This window comes from Cydia splendana, chromosome 9, assembly GCF_910591565.1.
Source record: "Cydia splendana chromosome 9, ilCydSple1.2, whole genome shotgun sequence".
Lineage (NCBI taxonomy): Eukaryota > Metazoa > Arthropoda > Insecta > Lepidoptera > Tortricidae > Cydia > Cydia splendana.
Window position 1 is genome coordinate 10,371,612 of NC_085968.1, and position 22,839 is coordinate 10,394,450.

The 22,839-nt window shown below is 40.0% G+C and overlaps 2 protein-coding genes across 2 annotated transcripts in view; one reads left to right on the forward strand and one right to left on the reverse strand.

Annotated features, from left to right (window-relative positions):
- The window catches only part of LOC134793521 (pre-rRNA-processing protein TSR1 homolog), a 561,986-nt gene extending 551,357 nt beyond the window's left edge, over positions 1 to 10,629 (reverse strand). Inside the window, exons 1-13 of the mRNA XM_063765107.1 lie at positions 10,433 to 10,629; positions 9,975 to 10,245; positions 9,110 to 9,679; positions 8,644 to 8,812; positions 8,139 to 8,252; positions 7,778 to 7,896; positions 7,251 to 7,406; positions 5,979 to 6,102; positions 4,927 to 5,193; positions 4,350 to 4,439; positions 3,776 to 3,883; positions 3,337 to 3,457; positions 2,250 to 2,423 (exon numbers count right to left, since the gene is read on the reverse strand). Of these exons, the coding sequence (XP_063621177.1) occupies positions 2,269 to 2,423; positions 3,337 to 3,457; positions 3,776 to 3,883; positions 4,350 to 4,439; positions 4,927 to 5,193; positions 5,979 to 6,102; positions 7,251 to 7,406; positions 7,778 to 7,896; positions 8,139 to 8,252; positions 8,644 to 8,812; positions 9,110 to 9,679; positions 9,975 to 10,245; positions 10,433 to 10,529 (2,361 nt within the window). The 5' untranslated portion in view covers positions 10,530 to 10,629 and the 3' untranslated portion in view covers positions 2,250 to 2,268. The remainder of the gene's footprint in view (positions 1 to 2,249; positions 2,424 to 3,336; positions 3,458 to 3,775; positions 3,884 to 4,349; positions 4,440 to 4,926; positions 5,194 to 5,978; positions 6,103 to 7,250; positions 7,407 to 7,777; positions 7,897 to 8,138; positions 8,253 to 8,643; positions 8,813 to 9,109; positions 9,680 to 9,974; positions 10,246 to 10,432) is intronic.
- A 4,824-nt stretch (positions 10,630 to 15,453) lies between these two features.
- On the forward strand, positions 15,454 to 22,612 carry LOC134793499 (protein transport protein Sec61 subunit alpha). The gene is made up of 10 exons (XM_063765077.1): positions 15,454 to 15,614; positions 15,763 to 15,830; positions 16,056 to 16,121; positions 16,903 to 17,113; positions 17,974 to 18,135; positions 18,960 to 19,055; positions 19,406 to 19,572; positions 20,195 to 20,335; positions 20,722 to 20,970; positions 22,196 to 22,612. The coding sequence occupies exons 1-10, from the start codon at positions 15,608 to 15,610 to the stop codon at positions 22,457 to 22,459; spliced, it is 1,431 nt and encodes a 476-aa protein (XP_063621147.1). The 5' UTR covers positions 15,454 to 15,607; the 3' UTR covers positions 22,460 to 22,612.
- Positions 22,613 to 22,839: the final 227 nt, after the last annotated feature.

The following is a 22,839-nucleotide window of genomic DNA, read 5'->3' on the forward strand; positions in this document are numbered from 1 at the left end:
GTCAGCCACACACGATACTCAATTCCTAGAGAGATTCACCTGATATTAACGCGTATCGTGTGTAGCTAGCCTTACTTAAATTTAATCACTAAACACTTGAGTTAATCTAATAACTGTATTTTTCAAAACCATGTGTTAATATTTGAAAGGGATTGCTGTTCTATTCGAAATATTTTTAATCATGTAACGTTTTACTATTCGGTTATCAATCAAAATAGTTATTTACGATACATGTGCGAAAAATGGGAAATTCGCACGTGTATCGTACAACGTTTTACACTACATATGGCCCTTTAAATTTTCAACGTAGTTACGTAATGTGCTTATTAGAGCACAGGGTGTCGTAATGGAGCACCAGATGTACTGTAAACATTATATGAAGGGCTGATCAGTGCTGAAAGATTTTTCTTTTATCTTAAACTTGAAAGTCAAATGTTACTATGTAGCACTGAGATTTTGTGCGCTTGATGTATCAAATCAGTTTTTCCAGTGATCTAAGGGCTCATTTAGACGATGCGAGAACTTGCATGCGAGTTTCATTACATTGCGTTATTTGATCGGTCGGCTGAATTGATGTTGTTAAAATCGCATGCGAGTCCACGGGCCGTCTAAATGAGCCCTAAAGGTAATCAGTCAATTCGTTAAATTAAAGTTACTGAATAGTACAATTTTTGCATTCATAATTTTAATGATTATTTTAACAACCTAATATTCACGTAAGTGTTACATATTTTTTATTAGACACGAAATATAACAAAGTTTTTGACAATGTAAAGTCCCATGTCAACAGTGGTAGGGGGCTATTCATAAATTACGTCATTTCAAATTAGGGGGGGGAGGGGGGTACGGACATCGGATGATGGTAGCATGACGTAGGAGGAAACGGGGTCATTCGAAGCATGATTATTGATGATTTTAGGGGGGGGGGGGTCAAAAAATCGATGACGTAATTTATGGACAGCCCGTAGGAATATTCCAATTTTGACTGATGTACAGATATAACACCGCGCTCCCCATATACAATAGAACGGGTGGGTCTAGCGTTTTAGCCGAAGTTAAACCATCATCTTGAACTATTAGACTTTTTTATAGTGCATTCACACCGGGAGAACAATTGTTGACCAATGAGAAAGCAGCTATGTTTTAGAGCGAGGAGCAATTCTATAGCTCGTTTTAAGAAATCACTTCCTAACGCTCAACGACCCAAAGGCTGGTGCCAACTGCCATCTTATTACATTTTACCCAGAAAATTTTACTAAACCTAGAACGCGACACGAATGACGGCCGGTTGCACAAAACTGTCTGTTTAAAGGGTCATTTGCAAACAGAAAAGATGAGATTAAGTTTTCTTAATTTTCTCAGTTTCGTTACGAATGTTAGCTATACAAATTTGTATGGTTAATTTTCGTTACAAAACTGAGAATGTTAAGAAAAAATTAGACAAAGGTACAATAAATTTGCAAATGACCCTAAAACGTTGGCAAAATTTTATTTAATGGGAAGTTTTATAGTTCACTGCCGAGTGAAATTGATCATTCTGCTAAATGTGGTTGATGCAACTGGCCCTAATTCAAATTGCAATATCTAATTGTGTTCAGCGGTGAAAGTTAGGTTAGATATAGCATCTAGACTGCTATAATATTGGTTTGAGACCGAAAGCCCGGTATGTAGGCACCGTTACATTGAGATTACTTTAGACCGGCGATACACCGCTAGTTTGCAATCTGCGCGATTAGATTAGACGGTGAAACTCATGGGGATCGCTCGCTTATTATAGTCTCAGAGGTTCTGTGCGATGGAATTTGATCCATATTATGAACGAACTAAGGTTCAAGTGGGACACCGAATATTCGAACTGCTGAGACTAGAGGGCTCGAAAAACGTCAATGTTTACACTGCCTTCAGAGATTACTACTGTTACGTTAGGCTAGTTCGCTGTCCTAGGTTCACTGTGCGTAGACTTCGCGCTTCATGTGTCAATAAAGATGTGAAAACTATTTCTTGGTTTTATTTTCATGGTGCAATAAAGGTCTTGATCACCAAAAACCTTAAGGCGACGTGTATATTTAGTCGTACCCGTAAGGCTTACAAGTGTTACAAGGCTTACGGTAAGCCGCGAAATTAACCGCAAGTACCAATGATGTTGGCGTGTGCGTAAAGCATTTGGAAGATCACTTTTCTCGAGGTCACGAGGATTAAAAAGGTGGGTCCCTAGGTCCCGATGGACATAAAAAAATCTTGGACATAACAGTATTTATTTGTCTATATCTATCCCTCCATGGCATCAGTCGCTGTATCCTTATCTGTGACGATGCAAGCCTCGTAGTTCCATTTCGAGAACATTCGCTTGTAGAGGTGAAGCAGCACCGTGTCTTGGGACTTGAGCTGGCCGTCGAATACGCATTTCATGTGCCCGTGGGTACCTGGAAAAGGTAAATAGATATTTATACCCTTTTCGACGCCATACCAAACACAAAAGCCGTTACTCGGACGCCACGTCACCGAAGTGTCAAAACTGAAATTGAACTTTATGCCTAGGCACGTAGTGTAGGTCTATGTTGCTCTGTGGTCTGTGACCGATTAATCGGTCTTTGGCGTTGAACCTGCGGTGCGGATATATCGGTCATTGGCGTTCAAAAGGTTAAAGTAAGCTGTCTATCTGCTTCTGATTTTTCTTAAAACTAAACTACTAAGCCGATATCGTGGCTCACGTGATATCGTGTCGGCAAAGAGAATCAAATTCAATTCTAAATTTAACATTTCAGGGTCGATTTGGCTGGCAAATCTAAACCTGGTGCAAAGAAAGTCCTTGATAGGCCCTTGCAGCATTGGAGCCGTCATTTTTTGGTGCGAGGCGTGTCGTTTATGCTTCCGATGTAGCCCACAAGATGGCAGAACCTACTATGCCCAAGGAAACGTTCCGACGAGAACGGTAGATGATAGCACTTGCTTTGGCAATGTACATGTGCACATATGTTTCCGATTCAAGCCACAAGATTGCAGACCCGATAAGTAGCAGTCCCTATAAGTAGCATTACCAGGCTTACGGTTTAAAAATGACAATTAATGTCAGTCTTACTGATCGAAAATAGAACATGTTTCAAGTGCCGTATGGTGGGAAATATATATCCCTTAGCCTGGTAAAGGGATAGACTTTTAAGTAAGGTTTATATTGGGTTGCATGCACCCACGATTTTGGCGTGCGAGTGACATGTTTGATAGGCGTATTAGGCGTATGGTTGAGTGGCGTGTTTGGCCTAAAGAGGGAATATTAATTCTAGTTTTTTTTTCAAGTGTACAGATGGGAATCGTGTTATGCATTATTTCTAACCATACCTAGAGGTTCCTTGATGTGTCCAGTACGTCCGTACTTCGTGCGCAGCTTACAGGGCTTGAAGTATATCACGTCCTCTCTATTGAAGAACATGAACCTGATCACCGCCGATCTTTTGTTCACCTGTAAAAGAAAATAAACAAAAGATGGTTAACATATTGTATTGACATATTTTTTCATACAAATCATCATATTCATATTAAATTTCCCAGGAGTTTGCGAATCACTCTCTCAACCTTTTTTTCTAAAGTTCTCGCAATCCCCAGATTTAGAAACCCTGTATTATTATAGAAATCAATAGATTTTTACTCAGTGCTATATTTGTGTGTACGTCTAACCAATCCGTTTTTCATACAGTTTTGGGAATAACTATGGTTTAGCCATTTATTGCTAAACCTAAAAAACCAAGCGCAGTAAAATGGACGGGTCCCTGTTAAATACCTTGTATGGATGTCCAGAGAGTACTATTCTCTTGACAATCAGCCTATCAGGGTTGCAAGAAAGCAGCACTCCTGAAGCAACTAGTTGCAGCTTCGTATTTCGTTTTTCCTGAAAACATAAATAAATCTTATACCATTCATTATTTCGTTTAGTTTGTGATTCAGCGAAAAGTACGGGAGGCTATCGAAATTAGTCGTCATCCGAATTTTAACCGTGATTGTGGTTGGTCAGTGCCTACAAGCTGGAAAACTGTTTTGGGTACTACGTCGGTAGACAGTGTGGACGAACCATTAGCGAATGGCGTAGTGAGTGTTGTGTGCAACCCATCATTTGACAATAATGCCATAAATGAGGGTAGTTTCTCGCCCCCATCGGGCGCGGAGAGCTGCGGCCCGCAGTCTGCGTCGGTCCGACACCGTGAACGCAAGCTCCTGATGACACTCCTCGGTACGGAGTGAAACATGTCGAGCGTTTTTCGACTTAAAATACGTGAGTGACCCGTTTTTAATATATTTAGTATTCAAATGTTTTTATATTGAGAGGAAAATTATAAATGCAGGTCCATTAAATATACCTTGAAACAAAGCACTGAAGATGGACTGAACTGTATGGGTGCGTAGAATGTGGCGACACATGTTGAGCCCGGTTGGAAGAATCTTTCATACTGGAACAATTAAATCAACAATTGAATATGACAAAATAGAAAATTTAACATAATTCAATTACCACCACCATATAGGTTCAGGTTTTGTTTCAATAAATTATTATCCTAGGTACCTAAAAGTTAAACAATATCAGGGCCAGAGTTCAGGGAAGGGCGGCAATAAGGGTAATTTAAACTCCGTAGGTATGACCCGTAGGAATAGGTACCGCAAGTTAACTCATGTTTCATCCAATATTGGACCAAAGACTTACTTTTTGTTTACTGAGGCGCCCAAAGACGGAGGAGGGCGTTTTTGATTGGCAGAGTGGAAGGAGTTCCATAGGTCGAGGCTTATTGTTGGAAAATATCCAACCCAACAGTCTCTCAGCCGGGGTTTTACCGTCGGATAGCAGATGGGGAGATATTAAGGGTAATGTCTTCTCCCGAGTCATGATCCGTCGTAATGTTTTAGACAACTCAGGGTTCAATACAAGACTTAACGACTCACCTTATGTTTACTGCCATTCGTGTGCTGACTGAATATCGGGTTGACGATGAACCTCCTATAGCCCACTTGGAAGATCAGCCGCTCCTTGCTCTTGATGGGCTCGTCGCTGGCGCCCGTGCGCTTCAGCACCACGTTCATGAGCGACATCTTGTGCTCGTGGGGGAGGAGACCGAACACGGAGAGGGGGGCGTTCTTGTTGGCGGAGTGGAAGGAGTTCCACAGGTCTTGGCGGACGTTTGATATGTGGATGGTCGCGTAGATTCCGTACTAGAATGTTAAAACACCATTTAGTTGAATGGTTACATAATGAAATTAATGAACGAAGAAACGTAATCATTGTAGGAATTAATTGTAAATTGGTAAGCAATGGTTGAAAGTGACCCATTGCACCAGAGATATTTTTCCACCTTGGATCGAGGGTGAAATGCGAGCTATAAAAAAACAAACTTGTCGACGACTATAGTCTTATAGGTATATATTCTATTGAATAATTAATGGTAAAAAATCAACATTTTCGGGATGAAAGTTATGCAGGTAAAAGAATTTAAAATATAGTCTGTCAAGCCATTTCCGGCAGCAGAAAAAAGCGGCAAATTTAAAAAATGTAGGCGAGAAAATCGTCCGCAAATTGAATTTTGCGCCTTTTTCTACTGACAAAGTTGTTTGAAAGACTAATCAATTTTGAACAAAACTTCTTTTACAGTACATATGGTCCTATTTTCCCGCACTAGTGCGTAAAATAGCACTTTTCGTGCGTATGTCAAAAGTTTAAAAGGCCATATGTACTGTAAAACGTTGTACAGTCGCCCACACTGTTAACTGTACATCGGTGGACCTTATGCCTTTTGTAATAAGGTCCACTGATGTATAGTCAGGAGTGTTGCTGTGTGTACGATACAAGTGCGGAAAAGAGGAAATTCGAAACAAGTGGCGATAAATTAAAACACGACCGAAGGGAGTGTTTTAAACCGACACGAGTTGCGAATTACCTATTCGCACGTAAATAACTATTTCAACAGTTTTTCGAAGCTCGCATGTAGAAATAGTCTTACCGTATTGACGAGGCTATCCTCCTTCTCCTTATAGACGCGGCGGCGCGTGCGGTCGTAGTTCTCGAACTGAAAGATGCGCGCGAAGTCCGACGGTAGGTTCTCTTTAGGGTCCCACGGAGATGATCTGTGGCCATAGTCAACACATTTTATTCTACAATTAGCTCATAGCTGTCGCTACATAGACTAAATCATGAACTTTCGCTAATTTAGAATTATTGCTAATGTTTTGGCGACATACAAGGGGTTTTACTTGCACTTTATGCGATTTAACGAGACTACCTCTTCATTGTTAGTTTAATTATCTGTGCTGTGTGTTTTCACCTGAAGGACTCGAGGCCGAGGTAGCGCACGAAGCGCTCCCGCGCCGGTAAGTGCCGACTTCGTCGGGGAATTGTGCCGAGTGGCCGATAGTTGTGCAGCTCTTGCAGTCTATAGTGTCTCACCTGAAGGACTCGAGGGCGCGGTAGCGCACGAAGCGCTCCCACGCCGGTAAGTGTCGACTTCGTTGGGGAACTGTGTCGAGCGACCGCTAGTTGTGCAGCTCGTGTCATTCTATAGTGTCACCTGAAGGACTCGAGATCGCGGTAGCACACGAAGTGCTCCCGCGCCGGTAACTGTCGACTTCGTCCGCTAGTCGTGCAGCTCGTGTCTGTCTATAATGTCACCTGAAGGACTCAAGGCCGCGGTAGTGTACGAAGCGCTCCCGCGCCGGTAAGTGTCGACTTCGTTGGGGAACTGTGTCGAGCGACCGCTAGTTGTGCAGCTCGTGTCATTCTATAGTGTCACCTGAAGGACTCGAGACCGCGGTAGCACACGAAGTGCTCCCGCGCCGGTAACTGTCGACTTCGTCGGGGAACTGTGTCGAGCGGCCGCTAGTCGTGCAGCTCGTGTCGGTCTATAGTCTCACCTGAAGGACTCGAGGTCGCGGTAGCGCACGAAGCGCTCCCGCGCCGGTAAGTGTCGACTTCGTTGGGGAACTGTGTCGAGCGACCGCTAGTTGTGCAGCTCGTGTCATTCTATAGTGTCACCTGAAGGACTCGAGACCGCGGTAGCACACGAAGTGCTCCCGCGCCGGTAACTGTCGACTTCGTCGGGGAACTGTGTCGAGCGGCCGCTAGTCGTGCAGCTAGTGTCTGTCTATAATGTCACCTGAAGGACTCAAGGCCGCGGTAGTGTACGAAGCGCTCCCGCGCCGGTAAGTCTCGATTTCATCGGGGAACTGTGTGTCGAGCGACCGCTAGTCGGGCAGCTCGTGTCATTCTATAGTGTCACCTGAAGGACTCGAGGCCGCGGTAGCGCAGGAAGCGCTCCCGCGCCGGGATGTGTTGCGGCGTGTCGACTTCATCAGGGAACTGCGCGTCCTGTCGGGCGGCCGCCAGTCGTTGGAGCAGCTCGTGTTCTTCCGCGGCGTCTATTGTTGCGTCGTATCTGTTCATATAATGTGTCAATGTAGATTTAATATTTTAAATATCTCCTTAACTACCACTTGTTCGCAAAAGGAAAACTTCTACCCCGAGAAGACCACCATACTAAACTCGGCAGGTATACATTTACGAGTGCAACATTTAGATGTTCTAGACTTTCTAGAGATATTTGAAAACTTCGTGTATAGAAGAAGGCATCGAGACTACAACAAAACATATTTCCATTTCCATATATATATTTTTAATATTAACACTACCTATAGTGCAATGCTGTAAAAACCTTCACAACCAAATTGATTCACTTTACTTCCGACTCTCATTCTTGTCCAAGCATTATTAATACATTTTAGGTACAATAGATGTATAATTAATTACCTGTCGTCAGTAGGTCCCATCTCAGATTCAGTAACAGATTCAAAATCGTTATCTGCATCCTCTTCCTTCTCTGAGCTGGACTCTTCACACGACATGAACTCTTCGTCCTCATCTTCTTCCTGTTAATCATACTTTTTTTTTATCAAAGGCCTACCTTTGAAGCACTGCCCACATTGGAGATTACAATAAAAGTCAAAGATTAAAGATAATTATAATTTACTTGGGGTTTTGAACCAACCATCCATTGTAACCATCAGTAGTAGACTATTCCATTAGGGTATTTTTTTAGGCAGTGCTTTGCGATTTTTTAACATGCCCAAGGTATACAAATTTAGATACAAAAACGTTAACTTAAAATTACCTCGCTCCCGCTGTCATCGGCGGAGCCCTCGCCCTCCGCATCTGACTCCACGATCCAAGCCGCCTGGTAGCTTGACCAGCCTTTTGGAACTTTTTTCACCTTCTTTGTCTTTGTCTGCAAGTCAAAACATGTTATAACAATACGCCAGTAAATTTGCAAAATTAGAACCTTTCATAAAGCAAATAAAGGAGCATTTGTTTTGTTTCAATCCTTTAGAAAAAATAAATAATTATCCCAATCACTAAGATAAAAGATAAAGATAGTTTATTATTCAAGTAGGCATATTACACGCGCTTACTACACAACAAGGTTCAAATTAAAAAAGTAAATTTTGTATGGTGGGCCTTACAAGCTTTAAAGAGATGCTGCTTTTGCAACTGCACCAGGCCAGAATTGGCGAAAAAGTGATTTTCTCCAATGATTCACATTAAAAAAAATTGCATCAATTGGGAAAAGTATCAAATATAGAAAAGCCCTTAAAGTTATAACACTATTATCAACTGACTTCTGCATTAGCTTGTGCTATCTCCTCCTCAGTAGGCCAGGTCTGCTCCGCATCCATTGGATCAGGCACATTCTCCGCGTCCAAGCTCTCCTGTTTAGCTGGGTCAGCCACTTGCAACACAGATACCTTCACCACCTCCGCATCCATTGAGTCAGGTTTGGCATTTTCTCTGTTGAACAATAATTTTAACATTATATAAGTAATTTCAGAATAAATTATTTCCAAAGTAATAAATAATAAAAACATTGAAGTTAGGTCAACGCCTCCGAGAAAAAAGCGGCGACCCCAGGTCCGGCGCATATTTAGTCCAGCATATTTTGCTGGCTGTTCAAAGAGGGAACGCCAGCAGCGTGCTAGGCACATTTGCCCGGGTACCTATCGACCGTAGTCTGTAAATTTCTATAATATTACTTTTTATATTTGTAATAAATAAATGTATAAAAACATTATGCAATTATATACTTACTTGCCCAAAATTAGAGGGTGAGGATCATCGTGTCCATCTATTCTTGACATTTGAAAGTCGCCCAACCCAGTTACATGAACCAAACCATTGACATCCAATGGCATTCCTTTCAAATACCCAGTGACTCTTAATGTACCACTTTCACCTACTGCGTCAGGCACATACTCGTAAGACTCAGCAAGCATGTACGGTCTCTTCTCCCTGTGATGTAATATGTTACGTTTCTGGTTACCAATCCTACGTAACACATTCAAACCATCTGAACTCTTATCCAACTGAATAATTTTTTCTTCAGGCAGCCATTTGGATATTAGTTTTTGCACATTCTGCTTTTCTGTGGTGCGTTTCTTAGGGTTTACTCCTTCAATATCCATGGCTGCTACCACAGGGGTGGGCATTCCTTGTGCCATGGATAGAGCTAGAACTTTTTCACCCCATTCATCAACGGGTTCATCTAGAGCCGAGCTGACATATAACACAGTGTCTGCAACTTTGAGAGTGTCAAGAAGAGCGAATTCATTGTCAGTTTCTGGACAGATAAAGGAGAAGCGTTGCTTAAAGTTCGGCAAGCTGAAACCAATGTTTTATGCTACACTGGACTGGTAACATATTAGGAAACTTAATAACAGGTGCAATAAACTACTAACATGTTACCTGTTTATACAAATAAAAAATCAATGTTTATAAATTACTTCTCAATCTCTCAGTTAAAATTTACAACGTATCTAACAGCTGGCAAAGTTTAACCACAAAGTAAAAAAAATTAAAAGATCATTTCCCTGAGACGTGTCAGTTGCAAAGGTATTAATTAATAATAAAGCTATTTTTTTTTAACAACTAGTTATTTCAAATGCCCAATATTTACCCAATATGCAGGATGCCATTTTCAGACTGTGAGACCACAGCTCCTTCAGAACATGTCCTCAAAATCGCAAGTGCGGACTGAACGTCGAGTTGAGCATTTAACGGAACAACACACACCAAAAATGGCGGGTTCCTGGTGCCTCCTAACGCGCGCTTTTTAGATAACACCTCTTCGCGCTTGTTTCTACGAAGCTGGAGAGCTTGGTGACGACGCTCATCCTTTTTAAGAATATGACGGTTACGGCGGACAAATTCCTTTGCGTTTACTTTGCCTAAAAATAAAAAACAAGTGCGTGAATATATAGCGACCTTCGTTAAGTATTCTACGTAAATCCGTACTAAAAATCAATATAAAGATTTGTTTGCAACCTTAACACATGTAATTTGTAAATTAGAGACAATTAATGTTGCTGAATTCTATACAAAAGTAACATTAAAAGTGTATACATGAAACCTAACCTTTCACGGCAGCGGCGATACCACGCTTAGACCGATGGCGAGATTTATGAACCTTGTTGCTCTGTTTCAGAGTTCCCGAACGATGCGCTTGCTGCATTTTTGTAGTTATTTCAGTAGTAATCTCCGGAGATCAGAATTATTTACTAATAACAGCACATGGCGAAACTTGCGGAGTTAAAGGCAAATTGACAGTGAAAGTGACAGTAGTGACACTGACAGTGGCATTTAACAACAGCTGTCATAAAAAGTGTATTTTCTGTCTAGGCCACATGTTAAAATGTTGTATGATTTTACTGCCTTAAATTTATGCATGTTAAAACCACGGACGTAGAGAGTAAACTGGATAGTGTACACTGGCCAAAAAGTGTGTCCACATGAGATGTCAAACCTGAGCCCTCCATCTCTTTCAATTCAATTCAATTCAATTCATTTATTTGTCGAAAAGCAGGTAATGTTACAAACAGGTGTTACATACATATAATTAAGTGCTCCACTTTTGGCCGTATGAGGCATACAAATATTTAACGTGAGTGGCGGTGTAGCTCGTGAGTTACAAATTAATTGTCATCATCCTTAAATAATAATAAAAGTCAACTATTTACATACTGCGTGCTCATCAAATATTGTCAAAATACTAATTGTTAAATGTCAAATTAAGGCCTATATTCTATACATAATAAATTACTTACATGCATCAAAAAAGTTCGCTGTCATTTAAATATTCGTTTATGTCATAGTAGCACTTGGTTTTCAATAAAGTTTTCAACGTATTGCGGAATCTGTTAATCGGTAAAGTTTGTACCGATTCTGGTAGTTTGTTAAAAAACTTTACAGCCATACTAAAAATGCTTTTTCTAAAAAGTGCGCAGTGTGCACGTGGATGTAAAAGTGTGTCTCTTTGTCGGAAGTTACGTGCTGGGTTATGCGGTTTTTTTGGAAAACGACTGTCATATTTTTTAACAAACATTAGGCATTCCAATATGTATAAAGAGGGAACAGTCAATATGCCAAGGTCTTTAAAAAAGGGTTCGCAGCTTTCCCAGGTCCGTATTCCGACAATGGCACGTATGCACCTCTTTTGCATAAGAAATACTTGGTGCCAATTTGTTGAGTTGCCCCAAAATACAATGCTGTACGTGATTATTGATTGGACATGACCGTAGTAAGCAGTAATTGCAGTCTCTCTGTTTACAAGTCTTTCTAATTAGGGTGACCATAAGTCATATGAATGTGGGATATTAGCATAAGATGGAATGTATAGTTTGGCCAGGATCTTTTCTCATTCGTGCATAATCAGAGAGAAACATACTGTATTTTCCCTATGCTAGTATAATTGCCCCAGAAAAGAGATGGATAAAGTTTTTTTCTCTTCTGTAAAACGCTTCACACAACCTTACTTAATTTAGTAGTTATAAAGTTATAAAAGCTGTTACAGATGAGATGGGCGTATTGGATCGCGATCAATGCGATCATGGTTGATTGTGAGGAAGGTGGTCCGCCGTACATCCATCGTACGTATTGGGTGAAAACCAGCGTAGTGTCTTACAGACACTGCTTATGCTGAGCGGCATCCTATTTGGTGTATGTTTACTGTATTCTTAACTTTATGTTGTACTTACCGTAATCTAGGTATGTTTTTGTACGCCAAATAAATATTTTCTATTTCTATTTATTTCTATCAAAGACAGCTATAAGAGAGAGCGAGACAGATATTCAGGGTCGGGTAAAACGTTGTAGTTGTACTTGGTAATTCGCAAATCGTATCGATTAAAAACGCTGCCTTCGGTCGTGTTTTAATATATCACCACTCGTTGCGAATTTAATTCCTACTTTCAACACTTGCAACGCAAATAAATTTATATTATTACTATGCCCACTGGTTATCGATACTAGTCATTTTGTCAAGCCCTAGCGTAGCGTAACAATACATGTTTTTACACGAAATTATCTTGATTATTGACTAAAATGATAAAATATTAGCACACGACGAAATAAAAACTTTCATTTAACTGTGTAAACCGGCATTCTACACTATTTATGCTCTTCATAATTCATAATTTAACAAAATACCTATCACTATCAATATCATACTCATGGTGTGTTCATATACGTGATGACTTCCCTTTTGCATACTTTAGCTATTCTTTAAGCGTCATCGTAGATCTGTAATTGAAACAAAATTTTAAAATTTGCCGCTTTTGTGTACTGACGGAAATGTCGGCCCAACCTATATAGAATCGATTACATATATATAAATAGTTAGAATTAACGTTCCAGTACTTAAATATTATGTATAAATATGAGTCTGTAATGTCCAAGGACTTCGGGTTTAATTTTTGGCAATTATGTAGCTCTCATTACGTGAATCGAATAATTAAACATGCCGAAATAAGTATATCTTTATTTATTTATTAGTATACTATTTAGGTAAAGTTATTTTTACATTAAGTATGAAATAACAATTTTGTAAGACCGATCCAAATCGTACCGACATCATGGTCACCCTAATCGTCATCAAGTTGGGGATACCAATTAATATTCAAAGTTACTACAATTTCTACCATATTCAATTTACTGTTTTTTTTGTTGCGCACATACTTGGCTTAATCAGTTAATAATATTAACATCATAATAATTAGCAAATTACTTAAAAGATATCAGAACTGTAATTGGAATATAGCACTAAAATAGTATAAGAAGGTAATGAATTTCAGTAGTATATTGATATAATTTTTACCACAATGGTATCTTTTTAACATTGGCAACATGTGCGAGTGAGACACAGGGCTCGGGTTTTTCTATCTCATGTGGACCGTTTTCTCTAGTCTGGGCTATAACCGCGAAAATCGAAGTTCGCAAATTGCGGGCATTTTTCTCTGTCACTCTAATTACGCCTTCATTGGAGTAAAAGAGAAAGATCCCCGCAATTTGCGAATTTCGGTTTTCGCGGTAGCCCCTCTGGTACGAACAACATTCTATCTCGGTGATAAGGTTCAAATTAGTATGGCAAAAAAAGTGACAACTCGCTCCAGTTTAAACAATATAACTTCATGGTTAAAACTTTTACTTGAACACATCTAGATTAGTCAATTTTTCGACAATCTGATTAAATTGCCCGATCGAATCAGTAGGTGCGGACGCAAACGCCAATTTGGCTCGCCTAATTCAACCGCCGATAATTACCGATATTACCGATAAAATGAGGTGGGGACGCAAGAATACCAATTTGTGAGGCCAGTATTTTCGTTCTGGGGCATTTTTTCAATTTAGAGGGCTCTAATATCACCATAAATCTAAAATTGGCATAGAAGGTAGGATTGTATAGAAGTGGTATACGCGTGCCACCGTGAGGGACAAAACCAAGGCCCCAACGTTTTCTGTACGGTTACCATCAGTTTGTCACTGACATAAACGCCGTCGAGAACGTAATTTACTTTCTATACATCTCGCTCGCACTCGCATATTAGTGCAAACGGGATGTATAGAAAGTAAATTACGTTCTCGACGGCGTTTATGTCAGTGACAAACTGATGGTAACCGTACTGTTCTCTTTGACGGCGCAGCAACTAGTATCATTTCTCTCTCCTCGCTCTTTTAAAAATGCCACTTGTCAAAAAAGTGTTGCCTTTTTTGGTGCATCCAGGCTGTGTATGTGTGCGTAAAAACGTGTATGTGTGCTCTTTTAGGGATGTGAAAAGTCGATTTTAATCATGTTATATATCGATAAACGCTACACAGCGGAACGAAATAGCTATTAATTGAAGCTTTAATATCTTCGTTAAACATAAACATAATTGAAATGCTAATGAATAATAAATATATTAGAATATAATAAAATAATTCTATTATTGCGGAACACATATTTTAGTAGGTATTTATGTATTTTACTTAAATATCTGAACTTTCCCTTGGTTCCCTGCTGGGGCTTGACGATAAAATTGTGATCTGATAACCACAATAAAGAATAAAAGAGTTTTTGTTCATTTTAGGTATCGTTAAACCTTTGAAGTAAAATTAAAATTGCAAGAAATGTCGATAGTTTATCGATATGACTTTATCGGCATATACACTAAACAAAAGTGGCAACAGTCACAGCTCGCTGAGGCGTCATCTAAGTATATCATATATCTATGGACAAAACATACGCAAATGCGACACTGTGATTGGTCGAATTCATTTGTTGCCCACCATTATCCATACTAAAAAAAAGGTGGGGAACAAATAAAATGTGAGACTGTGACAAGGACAAAGAATAATAGCTCTTTCGCTGCTACTCCTACTGAAAGATACATAAGACTATCCCGTTCTGTCAGTTACCCCCACCACTCATGCCAAATCCAGGTATATCCTAGATTCATGAAAATTGGTGATTAAATTGGAGATTGACGCCAATTTCATTTCTCATCAAATCGACACAAATTGGTATTCTTGCGTCCGCACCCCATTTTATCGGTAAAGCCCCCTCCAGACTATGCGCGTGAATCGCGGGCGAAGCCGCGAACGCGAATGTGGAGTCGATTTCGCTGTCTGCGAAAATCGACGCCACACTCGCGTTCGCGCCTTCGCGCCGCGATTCGCGCACGAGTGTGGAGGGGGCTTAAAATCGGTCATAATCGGAGGTTGAATTTGGCGAGCCAAATTGGCATTTGCCTTTTGCGACCGCACGGCCTGATTCGATCGGACAATTTAATCAGATTGGCAAAAAATTTACTAGTCTGGATACGCCTTAACACTATTTGACATACAATTAAAAACGCCGCAAACTTTTCCCTTAAAATAATAAACATGAATTCGGAAAAAAAAATACAAGTTATTATTTAGAAACGTTTAATATGTAACTGAGGGTGTGAATTATAAGCAAAAGTGCTACTTTTGTTTGTTTTAAAGGTAAGATTTGTTCTAATTAAAATGTTTATAAGAAAAAACATGCAAGATTATTTTCAAAACAATCCTTTTATTTTCATTATTAGGGCAACATTACGCACGCCAACATCACAGGTCACGTGACGTGACGTTGTGGACGTGTCATTTGTAGACGGCTCGCTGGCGGCGTTGCGCACGCTCATTTTCACGAAAGTCCAGTTGGAGTGTTACTAATGAACAAAAGTTGAATGGTTTTAGTCGAATTTACCGGTTAATATTATAGTTAGGATAGTTAAATCTCAATAATTCAAAATGGGAAGTGAGTATCGTTCATATTTCTTAAAATTATCCAGTGATTTTATTCTGATCTACCGACACGTATTATCTTCATATCGGATTAAATGTGGATTTTTGTTGCAAGTTATGTGTTAAATGTGTAACATATTGTGTTTATTTCTCTTTTTCAGTCAAATTCCTCGAAGTCATAAAGCCGTTTTGCAGTATATTACCGGAAATCGCAAAACCGGAGAGAAAGGTAAGCCAATCGTTTATATCTTGGTATTTCCCAGGTTTTTAGTTCACTTTCTCAATGAATTAATCCATTAATGCTTAATATAAGTTCAAAAAATGTATAGATGGGTCATAAAGAAAGTGAAAGTAGCGTATTCGTGGCGTACCTTTTGCCCCAAAAAGTGTAACTGTAAATCGCTATACATACGGTTATAGAGGTTATTTCTAACTGAACTTGTGTTATTTCCAGATCCAATTTCGGGAGAAAGTACTATGGACGGCAATTACACTGTTTATTTTCTTAGTATGCTGTCAGGTAAGCCAACATATATTTAATTCCATATGCTTCTCTTTTATTATCCTTATTTTCAGTTTACTGTTATCATGTCAAACCTCATTATTAAATGACTACAACATAATTGAGAATCCTAATCTAATAAGTGAAAAAATCCTAATTAGTTATTGTCTCATTGAACATAACCTTCCAATTGGATAAACAACCTACTTTCTATTGTCCAGTTTCTAATTAATGAATAACTGTAGTTATTGTGTACCAAATATTAAGCATAACAAGCATGATCAAATTATGAGCCACCTCCACACATATGTTAGAGTCTGAATAGAAAACCAGTTTGCATAGGACAGGGTCATGTACACATCAAAAATGTATTGTTTTATTCAGAGATAACTTTGACAAGTTCATGAAAAATACAGATTTCTAAACAAAGTAAAATTGTTTTTCAGATTCTAGCTCCATAAATTTTAATTTCTTGCCGACCTTGGTTCTTTAAAAGCTAATTTTGTTCAATAAAAGGAGTAGTCCAATACCAGAAACCATTTTATAAATCACAGTGTATGTATTAAGGCAGCCATTCTCAAAGTGTGCTCCGCGGAACCCTAGGGCTCCGCAAAGCCTTTGTAGGGGCTCTGCGAGAAAAAACTAAAAAAGAATCATAATACAGCTCTTCTATAGCTGGTTCACAGTTCAATGGTGACAACAAAAGTTTTTAATTTGGGGCTCTGTCAAATATTTCAAAAGGGTTCCGTCACCAAAAAAGTTTGAGAACCGCTGTATTAAGGAATAACGTCCTTTCTAGATCCCCCTATTCGGCATCATGTCGTCAGATAGCGCGGATCCCTTCTACTGGATCCGTGTGATCCTGGCGTCCAACAGAGGCACCCTCATGGAACTCGGCATCTCTCCGATCGTCACGTCTGGTCTTATCATGCAGCTGCTTGCCGGTGCAAAGATCATTGAAGTTGGTGACACTCCAAAGGATAGAGCACTCTTCAACGGGGCCCAGAAATGTAAGTCATATCTGTCTATATCTCATATCAGTGGCTTATCAAATACATTTTTATAGTTATGATTATGACTATTGTTTTCTGTTGTCATCTAATTTTTTTTTTAGTTTTTACTTTTATCTGCCATCAGCTTTCTTAGCCGTAATCAGATTGTATGTATCTATACATTTATTTTTCAAGGTGGTGGTCCATTAACCACCATTCCTATTCTCTCTGGTCTATTTGGTGATCTAATTTAATGTGTAATTTTGGTATATTATAAATACCAGTATGAACTTAAAATTAAACATCTTTTCACTTTTCATATATGAAATATTAAGAGTACTAAGCAAGCTATTTCAAGTATTGAAACTGAAATTACTTGCAGATAGGAAACAGAATAGTACAGGCAAAATGCCAATTTCATTCGCCTCAGGCAGATTGCCAATTTATATTTACACAATATAAATAAATGACTTAAAATCTCAACTGTGAATGAAAGTACACTACTATGTGAAATCTATGTACACAAAGGTTGTTGAGAGCCTTCAATTTAAATTGAAACAAAAATACATGTTTTTTTTTATTAATGATTATTGATTATTAATCTAAATTATTTGTAATATAGTTAATGCCTTCTAATGATATCTTTCTAGTTACGTTTTGAGAGTATGACATAAAATTATAAAAATTGGTTTGATTTTTACTTAATTAACTAATTTGGCCTAATGATAATGGTCTAGCTAGCTTGCAAAAAAATAATCCTATCAATTAAGTGGCACAAGACATTGCTAATGTGTATTTGACTAAAAAACTATTTACTTACTTTATAGTCCTGTGTATCAAATCTAAACAGCAAAGTAAAACAATGTTGTATTCCCTAGTATTTGGCATGGTGATCACAGTGGGCCAAGCCATCGTGTATGTGATGACCGGCATGTACGGCGAGCCCAGCGAGATCGGCGCCGGCGTGTGTCTGCTCATCATCATCCAGCTGTTCGTCGCCGGTCTTATTGTGCTGCTTCTGGACGAGCTGCTGCAGAAAGGTGAGTGAAGTGCCTCCCTTATCATAGCGTTTCCAGGTTGCCTTATCATAGCATTTCCAGGTTGCCTTATCATAGCGTTTCCAGGTTGCCTTATCATAGCGTTTCCAGGTTGCAACTTGTGGAGCCTGGAATTTGCTGACACTGTTTTTTTGAAAGTGAATGCCTGTTGACCTGTCAAACCTGAGAAGGTAGATCTTATTGGGATTAGTCCAGTTTCCTTGCGCTTTTTCCTTTATCGAAGAGCAACTGATAAATATCACATCATATTGCATTCCTAAGATTGAAGAAAGTCATTAGTACAACCCGTGGTTTGAATTCGCAACCTTGATTTGGAAAAACCGCGTATTTTAATGTCAGGCCAGTGCTCCATGTAAAAAAAGGCCATGGGCCCGATTCGGATTTTGAAATAGACATCTATTCGATATCTTTTAGACATCACCAAGATACGATAACGATATGTGTAAGATCTAACCTGTCAAATATGACATTTGCGCGATTCTGGAGATACTCTCGAACGAATTCCTCAGGATATGACTTAGAGATCCAATTCACATCTAATAGATATCTTACGCTATATAACGTAAAAGTGACAATTGGTTGCCCGAATTGCGCTGCAAAAGAAAACTAGTTGATATCTAAACTATAACGTATCTAGAATGGATCTAGTACGTGTCGTCTCTTGTGAATATCTTGAAGTTCGAATACGGCAGCATGTCACTCATTGCTTCGAATTTCTAACTTGTCATTTTATAATGTAACAGTTGAATGACCTTTGATGTTTTTAGCCTACTCAAAAGTAAATGTTTCTATTTATTTTTCTCCAGGATATGGTCTCGGATCCGGTATTTCTCTGTTCATCGCCACCAACATCTGTGAAACCATTGTCTGGAAGGCCTTCTCACCTGCTACCGTCAACACTGGTTAGTATTCTGACATGTTTCTAATATTTATTGATAAGTAGGTATCCAAACAATATGGATCATATGGAAAGAATACTCTTCATATGAGCTTCTAGAAAACTGGGAACTGGGATTAGCTCTTTTAATTATTGAGAGAGATAAGATTGATAATAGATGTCATTTAAGAAAGACAGGCACCTGCAAATTTCGAACTTCTAGATTCTTTTTCAAGCCGAGTATTTCCAGAACAATGGCGCGCGAATCCCGCCGCATCTAAACTGTCAAAAATTGCGCAGTGACAGGTCCCGGTAGGGGTCTCGTAACAGTTGACATAGAATATTCTGACCGCACCATGTTGTCCCCGTCCCTAGGTCGCGGCACGGAGTTCGAGGGCGCCGTGATCGCGCTGTTCCACCTGCTGGCCACGCGCCCCGACAAGGTGCGCGCGCTGCGCGAGGCCTTCTACCGCCAGAACCTGCCCAACCTCATGAACCTGCTCGCCACCGTGCTCGTCTTCGCGATAGTCATATACTTCCAGGTCAGTTCCAACATTTTAACACCACGCCCCCAGGCTAAAGTTGAAATTATTCTACCTACTACTAAACCGAATTGGAAATCAAAATCACAGTACCTCTATCTATACTTTACTGTTGGACTATGGAGTATATCTCTAGTGTGATCCCAAAAAAATGTTTTGCTATTTTTTATTAATATTTTGGCCGTGCAACACGTCAAACACCCTAATGGGTCATCAAGTCAGAGATCAATTAATTAGTACAGCTTTTTCATTGAAACCTGTAGGATGTTGTACTAGTATTTAATTCTCTCCATAATCATTGACCTTTCGACATCTATGATCTTTAAAAAAAAAAAACAAACAGCCCACACATCTTCAGCATAGGTGAACCATCAAAGTATGTGAACCACAAGCATAATGTGTAAAAAAAATCTAGACCACTGTGTAGCATATACGAAAACAATATTGATTACCACGAACGCGAACTTTAAGTAACAAGATCGGCTACGTCAGCCACTTGCGAGCACACCAGAGACAGCAACGCAAGTTGACAGCAGTCGCCGTGGTCGAATCGGCCGTAGAGTTATTATATTATTGATTACCAACGATCGTGTATTGATAATAACGATATTTTCCTTTGCAGGGCTTCCGTGTAGACCTACCGATCAAGTCTGCGCGCTACCGCGGCCAGTACTCCTCGTACCCGATCAAACTCTTCTACACCTCCAACATTCCTATCATTCTTCAGTCTGCGCTCGTCTCTAACCTCTACGTTATCTCTCAGGTGAGTTCTGGTTCTAAATATCTTTTGACGTAGATAATCTGCAATAGCCGATAATTTTATGGATGCCGAAGTTGAGTAAAACCATCCTTTTAGTACGAACCGCAATTTGTACCTGTTAATATTTGATAACTACGTATAATTGTAATTCGTTAAAAATTTACTAGTGTGAGAAGCTTGGCAGTTCTCAACAGTCTGGTTTGTCCAAAACTCTTGTCTACTGACATTTACCTCAAGTAAATATTGGTCTTCGGTTGACAACGTAATTCGCATAAGGCTTCAGCTTCACATGATACGGGCAGAACATTTACATAAAGAAACCGAGACCGTAGAACCTAACACACCCACAGTCTTTGTTTACGTGTGATTAACATTCCGTTCGTCCACAGATGTTGGCCGTGAAGTTCAGCGGCAACTTCCTGGTGAACCTGCTGGGCGTGTGGGCGGACGTGGGCGGCGGCGGGCCGGCGCGGGCGTACCCGGTGGGCGGGCTGTGCTACTACTTCAGCCCGCCGGAGTCGCTGGCGCACATCGCGCACGACCCGCTGCACGCCGTGCTCTACATCATCTTCATGCTGGGCTCCTGCGCCTTCTTCTCCAAGACCTGGATCGACGTGTCCGGATCCTCGGCTAAGGATGTAAGTACTCATCATCTTAGCCTTTATCCCATATCCTAGGGTTTGGGGTCCGCTCTCCGTATCATTTTGCGCCATTCTTCTCTATTTTGCATCATGTCAGGTCTTGCGCCTATCGTCCTCAATTCGACACTGTGCTCATCCATGTAAGTATTGTTAACCGAAAATGACGCTAGCTCTAGAGATTATGCTTAGTACAGTCACCTGTAATCATATGTTACACAATGAAGGCCGCAAAAATTACTGACACGATATTTTTAGGGTTCCGTACCCAAAGGGTAAAACGGGACCCTATTACTAAGACTTCGCTGTCCGTCCGTCCGTCCGTCCGTCCGTCCGTCTGTCACCAGGCTGTATCTCACGAACCGTGATAGCTAGACAGTTGAAATTTTCACAGATGATGTATTTCTGTTGCCGCTATAACAACAAATACTAAAAACAGAATAAAATAAAGATTTAAATGGGGCTCCCATACAACAAACGTGATTTTTGACCAAAGTTAAGCAACGTCGGGAGTGGTCAGTACTTGGATGGGTGACCGTTTTTTTTTTTGCTTTTTTTTCGTTTTTTTTTTTTGCATTATGGTACGGAACCCTTCGTGCGCGAGTCCGACTCGCACTTGCCCGGTTTTTGGAGAGCCATAAGAATGTGTCACATATTTTTGTGGCTTTTGAAGAATAACATTTTATTGCAGGTGACTGTACACATATTCCGCCGACGTAGGTCGATCTAAGACACAGTTATGCGTTAGAGGGAGTGAGCGATATTTATCTGCGTAATTTCATTAAACGGCGTAGCGAAGTTTGTCCGACAACCTAACTTCATTACCGTATCGACGTGTTATCGATAACTTGTAATTCTTTATCTAGTTTTACGCTTACGATTTTTGAAGCATGTTGAGAGAAAATCATGAAAATAAAAACTTTGCAATATCAAACATTTCACACGTTGACACACACAGTAGATTAAAATACACAATTTAATTTCCTTCAATAACTTAAATTAAAATGTAGAGTTCTCTTAATAGCAAATAAGCCAATATAAATTATAAACTTTGTATTTCTCTGGGTTTGCACTAGATTTTAAATTTTATCGATCTTTATAATTAGGTACTCTGTAATTCTGTACGAAAAATATTGTCCAACACGATCTACCCTCAACTCATATTTTATTTTCAATCCCGCGAAATTTCGAGATATCAGAAAGTAATGTTTATATTGTTGTGTAGGTCGCCAAGCAGCTGAAAGAACAGCAGATGGTGATGCGCGGCCACCGCGACAACTCCATGATCCACGAGCTGAACCGCTACATCCCGACGGCGGCGGCGTTCGGCGGGCTCTGCATCGGCGCGCTGTCCGTGCTCGCCGACTTCCTCGGCGCCATCGGCTCCGGCACCGGCATCCTGCTCGCCGTCACTATCATCTACCAGTACTTCGAGATCTTCGTCAAGGAGCAGGCCGAGATGGGCGGCATGAGCACGCTGCTCTTCTAAACTACTAAATACAATATCGTCGGCGGCGACGCTGCAGTTTTATTAGTTATTACTCGGTAGCGCCGCCGTCGGCGCTCGTGTGCGCGACGCGTGTGTGGGTTATGTGCTATTTATATGAAATGAACTTTATAATAAAATAATTTACGAGAAGTACAGACGTTGTTTTTGTCGAGCCTCACGTCTAATGTTGTTCTCTAGTTGGTAAGCTTTACTCGGTCGGACTTTGTAGAGTTACTTACGAGAATTAATTCGTGTTGGATTTATTATAAAAGACTTAGTGTTAAGGATTTTGTGACGTATTTTGTTGTGAATATATTGTTTTTCACTGAACAGCACGTAGAGTTTCCGTTGGTCCGGTCGGATGTGATAGTTTATATCTT